The sequence below is a fragment of the Mobula birostris genome, chromosome 10, assembly GCF_030028105.1.
Source record: "Mobula birostris isolate sMobBir1 chromosome 10, sMobBir1.hap1, whole genome shotgun sequence".
Classification (NCBI taxonomy): domain Eukaryota; kingdom Metazoa; phylum Chordata; class Chondrichthyes; order Myliobatiformes; family Myliobatidae; genus Mobula; species Mobula birostris.
This window is the reverse complement of record NC_092379.1, coordinates 40,480,830-40,493,530: the sequence shown is the minus strand read 5'-3', so window position 1 is coordinate 40,493,530 and position 12,701 is coordinate 40,480,830. Positions and strand designations below refer to the sequence as shown.

General features: G+C 43.5%; 1 protein-coding gene across 1 annotated transcript in view; it reads left to right on the top strand.

Annotated features, from left to right (window-relative positions):
- Positions 1 to 12,701, top strand: part of LOC140203614 (serine/threonine-protein phosphatase 2A 65 kDa regulatory subunit A beta isoform-like) — an 88,712-nt gene that overhangs the window by 50,862 nt on the left and 25,149 nt on the right. The window contains exons 10-12 of the mRNA XM_072269662.1: positions 270 to 340; positions 1,255 to 1,389; positions 6,471 to 6,644. Coding sequence (XP_072125763.1) covers positions 270 to 340; positions 1,255 to 1,389; positions 6,471 to 6,644 — 380 coding nt within the window. The remainder of the gene's footprint in view (positions 1 to 269; positions 341 to 1,254; positions 1,390 to 6,470; positions 6,645 to 12,701) is intronic.

Here is a 12,701-nt window from a genome sequence, read left to right as displayed (position 1 = left end):
TTATCATTGTGGTGAGAGTGTGGAACGAGCTGCCAGCGCAAGTGGTGCGTGCAAGCTCGATTTCAACGTTTAAGATAAGTTTGGATGGGTACGCAGATGGTAGTGGTATTGAGGGCTATGGTCCAGATGCAGGTTGATGGGAGTAGGCAATTTAAATGGATCGGCACAGAATAGATGGGCTGAAGGGCCTATTTCTGTGCTGTACTTTTCTCTGACTCCATTGTTTTGTTTGAGAATAACTCTCTAACATGCAGTACTCTATCTTGCAGATTTCTGTGAAAACTTGCCAGTAGATTGCAGGGAGACTGTCATAATATGTCACATCTTGCCGTATGTTAAGGTAATATGCCTTCTCAAATTCTTGGCTGGTTATACAGTCTATCTAAAATTAATGTAGCAACTCATCTCATTCACTTCAGAAAAAAGTCCCTCAGTATTTTGGGTGGGTCTGAAACGAGGATTCAGGCACCATTTATCAGTGTGAACTGTTTGTAACTGGAAAAGCTCAGTGTCCAAGCACGAGTCACATCTTGCCCCCTCTCCCGTCCCATTCTCCTCTCCTGTCCCATCCCCCTCTCCCACTCCCTCCCCATCCCCCTCTCCTGCTCCCTCCCCCTCTCCCAAAGGGCTGAGTTCTGCCGAAGGGTTTTGGACTGAAATGTCGACTGTCCTTTTCTCCATAGGTGCTGCCTGGCCTGCTGAGTTCCTCCAGCATCTTGTGTGTGTTGCTGGTTTTTTAACATGGTGTTGGCTGCCTGGAGTGATGGTAGAGGCAGATATATCGGGGACTTTTAATGACGTTTAGATAAGCACACGAATGTGAGGAAAACGGAAGAATATGGACATCGTGTAGATTAGATTGCCCACTTGATTAGGAATTTAAGTATAATATTGTGGGTTATGGGGCCGGTTCTGTTCCATGATTTATATAAACTAGAATATCAAACTGTAAAAGAAATTATTTAAGAATGATCCATGACTGACCAGGTGGATCATAAGAACGTGGATCAGGATGGCATCATGAGTGAGATATCAAATGACAAACAAGAGAAAATCTGCAGATGCTGGAAATCCGAGCAACACACACAAAATGCTGAAGGGACTCAGCAGGCCAGGCAGCTTCTATGGGGAACAGTACAGTCGACATTTCTGTAGGTGCTGCCTGGCCTGCTGAGTTCCTCTAGCATTTTGTGCGTGTTGACTGAGATACCTGTCTGGGTTTTCATTTGATCATTTTTTGTGTTTCTTTTCCAGGAACTTGTGTCTGACACCAATCAACACGTGAAGTCAGCTCTGGCCTCTGTTATTATGGGCTTGTCCACCATCCTGGGCAAGGACAGCACTGTTGAGCACCTGCTTCCCCTGGTCTTGGCTCAGCTCAAAGATAAGGTAATTTTATCATGAAGTACAAACTTTAACATACCCCTTGCGTGACTGGTGGCCATCGTGGATAATATTTGATTAGCCTACCGAAATCAGGCTAACACCAATGGAGAGCTTTCTTCTGTGTGCTGTTTGGAAGCTGTTGTCAAGTCCAGAGTGCTGATGAAAGGTCGCTTATTGTTCATTAGGCGATCAAAAAGTTGGTTGTCATCTCTGGAACTTGTACATCTGCTGAAGGTGACGAGCAGTCCATGCTCCACCACAAGATACAGGTATCTGGATAAGTGTGCCAGAATGGGACGTGTTGCAACACAGACTGATGTGTCTAGGCTTTTACTCTCACTGATATCGATTCCTGGAAGGGGACAGCAGTTGGCCCATGTTCATCTGCTTTCTTTCCTGTTGACAAACATTGTAACTGCCGTTTGCTTGAAGCTGTGCGGTGATGTCCAGCATTCTAAAGTGGATAATCACAGATTCTGCAGATGCTGGCAATCCACAGCCACACGCGTGCACACACACATACACACACACACACAATGCTGGAGGAACTCAGCAGGTCAGGCAGCATCTATGGAGGGGAATGAACCCTTGGGCTGACACCCTTCGTCAGGACTGGAAAGGAAGGGGGAAGGCACCAGAATAAGAAGGTTGGGAGGATGGGGGGAGTACAAGCTGGTAGGTGATAGGTAGACCAGGTGATGGGAAAGGTTGGTGTGTAGGGGAGGGGAGTTGAAGGCAGGTGATGGGTGGGAAAGGTAAAGGGCTGGAGAGGATAGATAGTAGGGGAATTAAGGGTTATGGGGAAAAGGCAGGTAGATGAAGCTGAGTTTATGGACAGGTCAGCCATGATCTTACTGAATGGCGGGGCAGGCTTGATGGGCCGGATGGCCTACTCCTGCTCCGATTTCTTATGCTTTTATGAATCATGAATGGAATAACAACTGTTTCTTCCACCGGAGTCTCTCGAACTGTTCTTTTAGTTTGAGAGCTTCAGATAAGAGCAAATGTGCAGTGCGTTCTTTAGAAGCAGTGATGTGAGCTGGTTTGTAATCTGAGTGCATATTGGATTAAAGATGAATCGGTTAATGGTGTGATGGAGCTGTTATTTCTCCATCCATCAAGTTCCTTGTTTATTTTGGCGTGAACTTAAACAAAACTGTTGCATGTGCAAATTCTGGATTTTTTAATTTATATGGAAATTTGCATTCTTTCATTATTTTTACAGAATTAAGATTATTTTTAAAAATGTAAAAAAAATCTCTCCCCTCTCCTCTCTTTCCTCAATTCCCCACTCTGAGCTTTTACTTCTCACCTGTCTATTACTTCTCCCTGGGTCCCCACCTCCTTCCATCTCTCCTGTGGTCCACTCTCTTCTCCTCTCCTCTCTCAGATTCTTTCTTCTCCAGCCATTGACCTTTCCCACCCACCTGTCTTCACCTAACACCTTCCAGCTGGCCTCCTTCCCCTCTCCTCACCTTTATATCCTAGCATCTTCTGCCTCCCTTTACAGTCCCAATAAAAGGCCTCGGCCTGAAACACCGACTGTTTACTCATTCCCATAGATGCTGCCTGAGCTGCTGAGTTCCTCCAGCGTTTTGGGTGAATTGCTCTGGATTTCCAATGTCTGCAGACTTGATTCCCTTCATGTGCTACACCCGAAAAGATTCCCCAAATGTCAGAAATGCCTCGATTTTCCAGGCACAGCTGACAGATTCAAAGTGTACATCTTCAAATTGGCAGCTGTTAATTCAAGCCTTGAATTATTTGTTAGTTTGAAATGAAATCAAGAAAAAAGCCTGCCGAATCATGATTTGAACTGTTGGATAATTTAATAGTAATTAGTATCTTGCATCTATTTATGCCAAAGGTGCAGAAAGATTTCTCAAACGCAGAAATTCAAGTGTTTTTCTTTTGTGAAATGCAGCTTTTCACAAAATGACCGTTGTTTCCTCCCATGGCCCTCCCGAGGAGCTCGCCTGCACTCAGGGAGAGTGAACGGACAATAAATTAAGACTCAGGAACAGAATTAGGCCACTCAGCCCATCGTGTCTGCTTAGCCATTCCATCATGGCTGGCTTATTACCCTCTCGGCCCCATTCTCCTGCCTTCTCCCCCGTAACCTTTAACACCCTGACTAATCAAGAACCTGTCACCCTCCACGTTAGGTATACCCAATGACTCGTCCTCCACAGCCTTCAGCGTTGATGGATTCCACAGATCCACCGCCCTTTCCTGAAGAAATTTCCTCTCAGCTCTGTTCTAAATGGACGTCCCTCTATTCTGAGGCTGTGCCCTCTGGTCACAGGAAACCTCCTCTCTGTTCTAGGCCTCTTAATATTCCATAAGTTTCAATGAGATTCACCCCTCTTCCTTCCCGTCTGAACTCCATCGAGGACAGAGCCGGAGCCGTCAAGCACTCCTCCTGTATGTTTCATTCCCAGGATCATACTCGTGAACCCTCTCTAATATCAGCACATCTTAGATAAAGGGCCCAAAGCTGCTCACTATACCCCCAACTGCGTTCTGACCAATGCCTTATAAAGCTTCAGCATTACCCTTATATTTTTTCTAGTCCTCTCAAAATGAATGCCAACATTCCATTTTCTTTCCGTACCACCAACTCAGCCTGCAAGATAACGTTTAGGGAACCCTGCACGAGGTCTCCCAATTGCCTTTGCACGTCTGATTTCTGAATTTTCTGCCCATTTGGAAAATAGTACACGTCTTTACTCCTTCTACCAAAGTGCATGGCCATACGTTTCTGGTAGTAGGCACCCTTCGATCCCGGGGATGATGGGTTTGTGCCTCTGGTGGACTGTGTCCTCTCCTGGGCAGGAAAGTTTGAAGGACCGGCTCTTCCCATGCAGCAGGCTCCCCCTCTCCACATCACTCATGTTGTCGAAGGGAAGGGCAAGCGCCAATACAGCTCGGCACCAGTGTCATCGCAGAGGTTGCCGGAGTGAAGCTGTAAACAACATCAAACTGCCTTAGGGGTTTACCCCCAAAGCCTTTCCCATGGGTGGGCATGACTGCAAGGCAGTGGAGGTTTAAAATCAGGGTTTTCCCTCTCCTAAGCGGGCTGCCGCCCAAGGCTGAGAAATCCTACCTACCAGAAACACTTTCGGTCAGTGCAGTATATTCCAACTGCCACTGCCTTGCTATTCTCCCAATCTATCAAGTCCTTCTACAGACTCTCTGCCCCTCCACCTATCTTGGTATCATCCACAAATGTGACCACCAAGCCATCAATTCCGTTGTCCAGATCATTGACATCTGCTTGAAAAGAAACGGTCACAATACCGACCCCTGTGGAACACTAATGGTCACCTGCAGTCAACCAGAAAAGGCCCCTTTCATTTGCAACTCTTTGCTTCCCGTCAGTCAGGCAATCTTCTATCTTTACTAGGATATCTTCTGTAATACCATGGGCTCTTAACTTGTTAAGGAGTCTCATGTGCGGCATCTTGTCAAACTCCAAGTAAACAACATCCACTGACCCTCCTTTCTCTATCCTGCCTGTAATTTCCCCTTAAGGAAACCATGCACCTCCAAGTACTGGGAGCCTCGTCCTTAATAATGGACTCCCAACATTCTCCCAACCACTGAAGTCAGGCTGAAGGGCCTATAGTTTCATGTCTTTTGCCTCCCTCCCTTCAGAGTGAAGTGACATTTGGAAATTTCCAGTCCTCTGGAACCATTCCAGATTCTAATGACTCTTGAAAGATTATTACTAATGCCTCCCCAATCTCTACAGCTGCCTCTTTCAGAACCCTGCAGTGTAGCCCATCTAGTCCAGGTGACTTGACTACCTTCAAAACTTTCAGCTTCCCAAGCACCTTCTCCTTAATAAAAGCAACTGCACTCACTTCTGCTAACTGACTCTCGAATTTCTGGCATACTGCTCGTGTGACCATAACTTGGACCATAATGTATAGTACTGTGCAAAAGTCTTAGGCTGGTGTATATAGCTAGGGTGTCTGAGTTTTGCACGGTCCTGTAGTAATTCTTATATACTGCACTGTGCTGCTGCTGCCGCAAAAAAAAATCAAATTTCTTGACATCTGTGAGTGATGATAAACCTCGCAGATGTCTGATATGGGTCTCTGATGTGGACTGAGAGTGGGAAGGGGGCAGGGAGAGGGGAGTTGTGTCCCTGTCCCCCTCTTTTGGTGAATGTCGGTGATAGCGTAGGATGATATCGTGGTTCTGCATTTGTGTTTATGGACTGTGGACTTCTTCAGATTTAGGGTTTTTATATTCTGTTTTTTTCATCGCCTTATTCTTTTCGTTTTGTTGTGTGAGAGGAGGGTGTTTGGGGGTAAAATGCTCTGTTAGTTTTTCGTGCGGGGGATGGATTGCGGGGGGTTGATGTTGCTATTCCATTTTGTGTGTGGCGGGAGGGGTAGTTTTGGGGATCAGATGATCAGGATGCCATTATTTTTTGTACCAGGGCTGGGGAGGTGTAGGTTTCGTGCTTCTCTCTGAGTGACTTTCATCTTCTTTCTTTGCTTCGTGGCTATCTGGAGAAGACAAATTTCAGAGTTGTATTTGGATACGTGCTTTGATCATGAACAAACCTTTGACTCTTTGGTTGGGAAAAGGGGGAAGGGAGCGGGAAGCACCAGAGAGACATTCTGTAATGACCAATAGACCAATTGTTTGGAATCAAATGCCCTTGCTTGTGTTCTCAGGGCTGAGTGTGTCTGCACTCGCACCACACCCTCCTGCACCTGGCAGTCCACCTCAGCCACCTCTCTCACACCCCTCCCGTGGGTGCTCCACTCTCACCATTCCCAACATCCTGTGCTCCCGCCAGATTTACAAACTTGCTCTCCGCTGCACGTTGGCAAGTACAGTTCTGTGCAAAAGTCTTTGGCACCCTGGCTAGATGTGCATGTGCCTAAGTACTTTAAGTGTGAAAGTGGCATTCATATTTCTTTTGTGAGATTAATATTTCATAAATGTCCAAGATGATACTTTGAAAGCAGAGAGTCTGGGGAGCGCCAGTGTGTTTGTCAGACAGCGTTCGCAGTATGAATGTTTTTCACCTTTGCTGTACTCAGAAAATTGCCTTTCCTTCCTAGTGCCCTGAGGTCCGTTTGAACATAATCTCCAATCTGGACTGCGTGAATGAAGTTGTTGGAATTCACCAGTTAGCACAGTCTCTCCTGCCAGCCATTGTAGAATTAGCAGAAGATGCCAAATGGAGAGTGCGCCTTGCGATAATCGAGTACATGCCTCTGCTTGCAGGGCTGCTGGTGGGTGGTTTATTCTAAAATGTTTTTATAGTCTATTAGCAATGCTTCCATATGGATGATTTGCAGAATGGAAATGATTGCCCATATCAAATTGATACTTTAGTTTAAAGACGGAAATAACTTTGAACATCTTCTTTCCTTTTGCACCAGAAGCAAATGTGCGATAGTAACAATTATACTTGTAGCCCACTGACATGGGTAGTCTTACTTTAGACTCGGGGCTCCCAACCTTTTTTTTAATTGACCATTAACCAAGTAGGGGTGGAAACCTCTGGTTTAGACAATCAGGTTTAGACCCCTGTTTAAGGACTGCGGACTTTGTCAGACTTAGGGATTTTATATTCTGTTTTTATATTGTCTGTTTCTTTTCATTTTGTTGTGCGAGGGGAGGGTGTTTAGGGGTAAAATGTTCTGTTAGTTTTTGTGTGGGGGGTGGGCTGGGATTGTTGCTGTTCCATTTTCTGTGTGGAGGGAGGGGTGGTTTGGGGGGGGGCTGATGATCAGGATGCCATTCAATGACTTTCATGTTTTTTCTTTGTTTCATGGCTATCTGGGGAAGACAAATCTCAGAGTTGTACATGATAATAAGTGAACGTTTGGCCTGCACATCAAACAGACACAAACAGAAAGGGCAATAAACTCCATACAATCAGATGAGGGGGTGACAATGGTTGTCGCAGAGGAAATAAACAATATCTTTTTGAGATTTTACCAAGATCTGTACAGCTCAGAATATTCAGATTCAGCTCCACAAATACAAAAGGAATTTCTCGACTTGTTACAATTTATACCCCGAGATGAAACGTCCTTGACCTCACTGGAGTTTAACTTAGAGGCTAAAGAATTGTCTGCAGCTATGACTAACATGAAGGGAGGGAAAACTCCTGGGCCCAATGGAAATTCTGATTGAAATATATAAAATCTTTAAGACTAAACTAATACCACCTCTGCTTGATATGTATCAGGAGTCATTTGACAATGGATCCCTTCCCTCCTCTCTTAATATGGCAGCAATCACACTACTGTTAAAACCTGGAAAACCACCATCCCTTTGTGGATCTTATAGGTCAATCTCACATCTGAACAATGATCTCAAAATTCTCTGTAAGGTATTAGCTAGGAGGCTGGAGCCACTCTTGCCAAAAATGGTCCACACTGACCAAAATGGGTTTGTAAGGGAAGGCAGGGCTTCCACAACATTCGAAGAGTGCTTAATATACTTTATGAATAATCTGGAAGCTCTGATAGCGCTATTCTGTCATTGGATGCCAAGAAAGCCTTCGACAGAGTGGAGTGGAATAGGGGGAAAATTTCTAAGATACAGCTTCTGTATTCTAACCCACAGGCTGAAGTTTTAACTAACCTGCTTTTTTCGGCATCTTTTAAACTCCAACGGGGAACAAGACAGGGATCTCCCCTCCTGTTTATCCTGGCCATTGCGCCACTTGCTATGGCAATTTGAAAACAGGCTAACATAGCAGGAATAACTATAGGAGATGTAGAACATCGCATAGCCCTGTACATGGATGACGTAATTTTGTCAGAACAGGGTTTACCTATTTGGGTGTTAAAATTACTCCTACTATTGGTAAAATTATCCCAACTAATTATAACCCTCTCACAGACTCAGTTACTCAACTTACAAACAGATGGACGAAATTGCTCATAAATTTGATTGGACGCATAAACGTTCTAAAAATGTCAATTTTACTGAAGTTCCTGTACCTTTTCCAATCTATCCCACTTTCTCCTCCATCATCTTTCTTTTATTTATTTTTTTTTTATTTTATTTTTATTTGGATAAGGAATTCACAAATATCATGTACTTTTTTCACACATATAACCTTTTCCATTTTTTTATATGTATAAAACTACAATTATTTATACATTCTTAAGTACACATTGAGATGATTTAAAAGGAAAATAAACATTTAAATAGATAATTATGTACTGTGGTAAATCTAACCAATTAGGCTAAGTAATGGAATTAGTTGTTAAGAAAAATGGTAATAATAGTTTCCATATAACCCTTCTGGACCATTTCCACTGGTCCAAAATGTTGTATGTAAGCCTAAGTATCAACCATTGCAGGTGTTTATATCCTAATTTGTTCATGCTTGCTCCTGCCCGCAGACATAATTATCCAATCCCTATGTACTTATTTACTCTTTCTTTTATTTATTAAAGAAATGTTTTTCTAATTTCATCTGGAATAATAGATGTCCAAGACTCAGGCTTTCCCTGTTATATCTGCCGTATGATAGAGGTGGCTTACAGCTACCAAATCTTATATGGTATTTCTGGGCGGCCCAAATTAGAGCAGGAATGTTTTATTTTGTTAAGGATCACTCCCCTCCTTGGGTCTCAATGGAATCCCAGTTGATCAATATCCCTCTAGAACTATATATGTATTCAGCAAATAAGAAAAACCTGGTCACACAATCTAAAATCCCTTTCTTAAAAAATACAATAATGATTTGGCACGATGCTCTTGCGGAAATGGGTGAGACATCACAGTTATCCCAGTTTACTCCTATCTTTGGTAATGATAGCTCCAGCCCGGCAGAGCGGATCCTAGTTTTAAAACTTGGCCGCCCCGAGGCATAGCTAAGGTGTCTGATCTTTATAATGGCAATTCATTTATGTCTTTTGAAGAACTCAAGGCCACATATGGAATTCCAACAAAACACTTTTTTAAATGCCTTTAGTTGCAAAGGTTTATTATGTCCAGGCAAAGTTACAGTTTGAAGCTCCCTCCTTTATTTACCCTAGAAGACATCACTCTGAAATTATCTGAAGCTAGGGGACAAGTGTCTGAATTATACATGTAAGGGTTTCTTCTTTTATGTTACTTGCTAAGGCTAATAAAATGGCTTCTCTGTACTATTAACTGCTGAGACAGTGGTTCTCTATAGCAACTTGTTTGGGTTATAATTACTGATACAGGAATTGTATTCATTTGCTAACCAATTGGGATAGATGGTATTCTTTCTTGTGTGTCTGTAAGCTATTCTTTTTCGTGGGCTTTGGGCAGAAGGCGTGATGGGGACAGAGAGAGGAGACACGAGGAGAGAGATGCCGTAAGCTGGGCAACGGCACGGACCCCGAGCGGGAGTCCGAGGCCCAGGGTCTTCAGCGAGGATAGGAGGCGAGGACAGACTCGTGTGGAGTGTTTGGTGGATCACCGAGGGTGGTCCCATTCGTGGGTTGGCGGAGTTCAGAGGACATTGATTGGAGGAAGGGGGACCCGGTTCTGTAAGAGCTCCAACGAGTGTGCACCGAACTGATAGTTACTGACTTGGCACCTTTATTCTATTTGTTTCTACTAACCCATCACCAAGAAATACTTATAAAGTGTAATCATTTAATGGCATATGGCGTACTGTCGGTTAATTGGCGGTGTGGGGTACATCACACAGCATCCACACAGACCTGATCTCCCCGTTTGGCGGGGCTGAAGGCTGCTCCCCCTAGACGAAAGCGAGCTGAGCGAGTCTGAGGCTTACCAGGGGGCTACATACAAATTGTTTGCAAGTAAATGCAAAGAGTCATCAAACAACATGCTACAAGCATGGAGAACTGATTTGCATGAGAATCTGTCAGAAAAAGAGTGGTCAGAAGCTTGTTCCTTCGTTCAAACCCAGTCAGTGAATACTCATTCTAAGCGGATAACCAGACAGCACATTACTCCAGTCAGGTTTCGTCACTTGAACCCCAACATTCCAGAAACATGCTTTAAATGTAATCACTAAAAGGGGTCTCTGTTCCATTGTATGTGCGAGTGCCCCCAGATAATCTGCTTCTGGAAGAAGGTGCTGGATTTGATTAGTCAGATTATTGGAAAAAAGGTGCTCCTTGATCCTAAATTATGTATTCTGAACATTTATCCAAAGGACTTTGTAACCTCCAAAAGTGCAAGGTCTCTGCTTAATATTTGTTTTTTGAAAGCCAGACGTTGCATAGCCTATTCATGGAAGAAACCCACAACCAGTGGACTTTCACAATGGCTGAAAGGAGTGACTTCGTATCTTGCTCTAGAAAAGATCAACTACATCACAGAAAAACAAACTTGGCAAATGTCGGGAAATTTGGGATATTTTCTACAAGTTTCTGGAGAACAATATTTGGGATGATGAAAGTAACAAATTGAATTGACAGCTTGTTTTTAATGGCCGGGTGTTTGCTTTTTTTGTGCGTTGTTTTTCCTTTTATTTCTGATGTATTTTATTTTTCCCTTTTTCTTTAACCTTGTTGCACTTTCAAACCTATGGATGATCGAATGTGTTTACTTTTCATTCTGTAAAAGCAATAAAGAGATGTTTGAAAACAAATAAGTGAACCTTTGAATCTTTGATTGGGAAAAGGGGAAGGGAGAGGGAAGCACCAGAGAGATATTCTGTAATGATCAATAAACCAATTGTTTGGAAGCAAATGACCTTGAGAGCAGAATTAGTCCATTCAGCCCATTGAGTCTGCTCCAACATTCCACCATGGCTGATTTGTGATCCCTCTCAACCCTATTCTCCTGCCTTCTCCACATATCCTTTCACACCCTGATTAATGAAGAGCCTGTCAGCCTCCATTTTAATTATACCCAATATCTTGGCTTCCACGGTTGTTCATGGAAAAAAATTCCACAGATTCACCACCCTCTGGCTGAAGAAATCACTCCTCATCTCTGTTTCTGCCAGGTGCTCCGATTTCCTCCTCCATCCCAAAGACGTGCTGGTTGTAAACTGGTTGTTGTAGATTCCTCCTCTGTGTCGGTAACTAGCAGGAGTAGTGAGGTAGTGTTCATGGGTACGGTGTCCACTCAAAAATCGTATGGCAAAGGGGAGGAAGCTGTTCCTGAATCAGTGAGTGTGTCTTCAGACAAATTGTCCCTCCTTTCTGGTAGTAGCAATGAGAAGAGGCTGGTGGGGCCCTTAATGATGGACACTGTCTTTTTGAGGCACCGCTCCTTGAAGATGTCCTGGATAATATGGAGGCTGGAGCACACGATGGAGCTGACTAATTTTATAACTCTCTGTAGCTTACTTAAGCTCTCCTGTATCATACCGATTTAGTATGTATTCGGTTTTAAGAAGCAAATTGCTCTCAGTTTCGGTGTGCAAACACAAAGTAGATTTTCTGAGCTAGAAACTCACAATGTTCCTGTTGTGCTGTGTTCCCATGCTTTATGGTTAATCATAAAACTATTTAGTGAATATTTACACCTTTGTGGTTAAAGAGTTTTTCGAGGAGGTTACCAGGAAAGTGGTTGAAGGGAAGGCATTGGATATTGTCTACATGGAACTCAGTAAGGCCTTTGACAAGGTCCCGCATGGGAGGTTAGTTAGGAAAATTTAGTCGCTAGGTATACATGGAGAGGTGGTAAATTGGATTAGACATTGGCTCAATGGAAGAAGCCAAAGAGTGGTAGTAGAGAATAGCTTCTCTGAGTGGAGGCCTGTGACTAGTGGTGTGCCACAGGGATCAGTGCTGGGTCCATTGTTATTTGTCATCTATATCAATGATCTGGATGATAATGTGGTAAATTGGATCAGCAAATTTGCTGATGACACAAAGATTGGAGGTGTAGTAGACAGTGAGGAAGGTTTCCAGAGCCTGCAGAGGGACTTGGACCAGCTGGAAAAATGGGCTGAAAAATGGCAGATGGAGTTTAATACAGACAAGTGTGAGGTATTGCATGTTGGAAGGACAAACCAAGGTAGAACATACAGGGTTAATAGTAAGGCACTGAGGAGTGCAGTGGAACAGAGGGATCTGGGAATACAGATAGAAAATTCCCTAAAGGTAGTGTCACAGGTAGATAGGGTCGTAAAGAGAGCTTTTGGTACATTGGCCTTTATTAATCAAATTATTAAGAGCTGGAATGTTATGATGAGGTTGTATAAGGCATTGGTGAGGCCGAATCTGGAATATTGTGTTCAGTTTTGGTCACCAAATTACAGGAAGGATATAAATAAGGTTGAAAGAGTGCAGAGAAGGTTTACAAGGATGTTGCCAGGACTTGAGAAACTCAGTTACAGAGAAAGGTTGAATAGGTTAGGACTA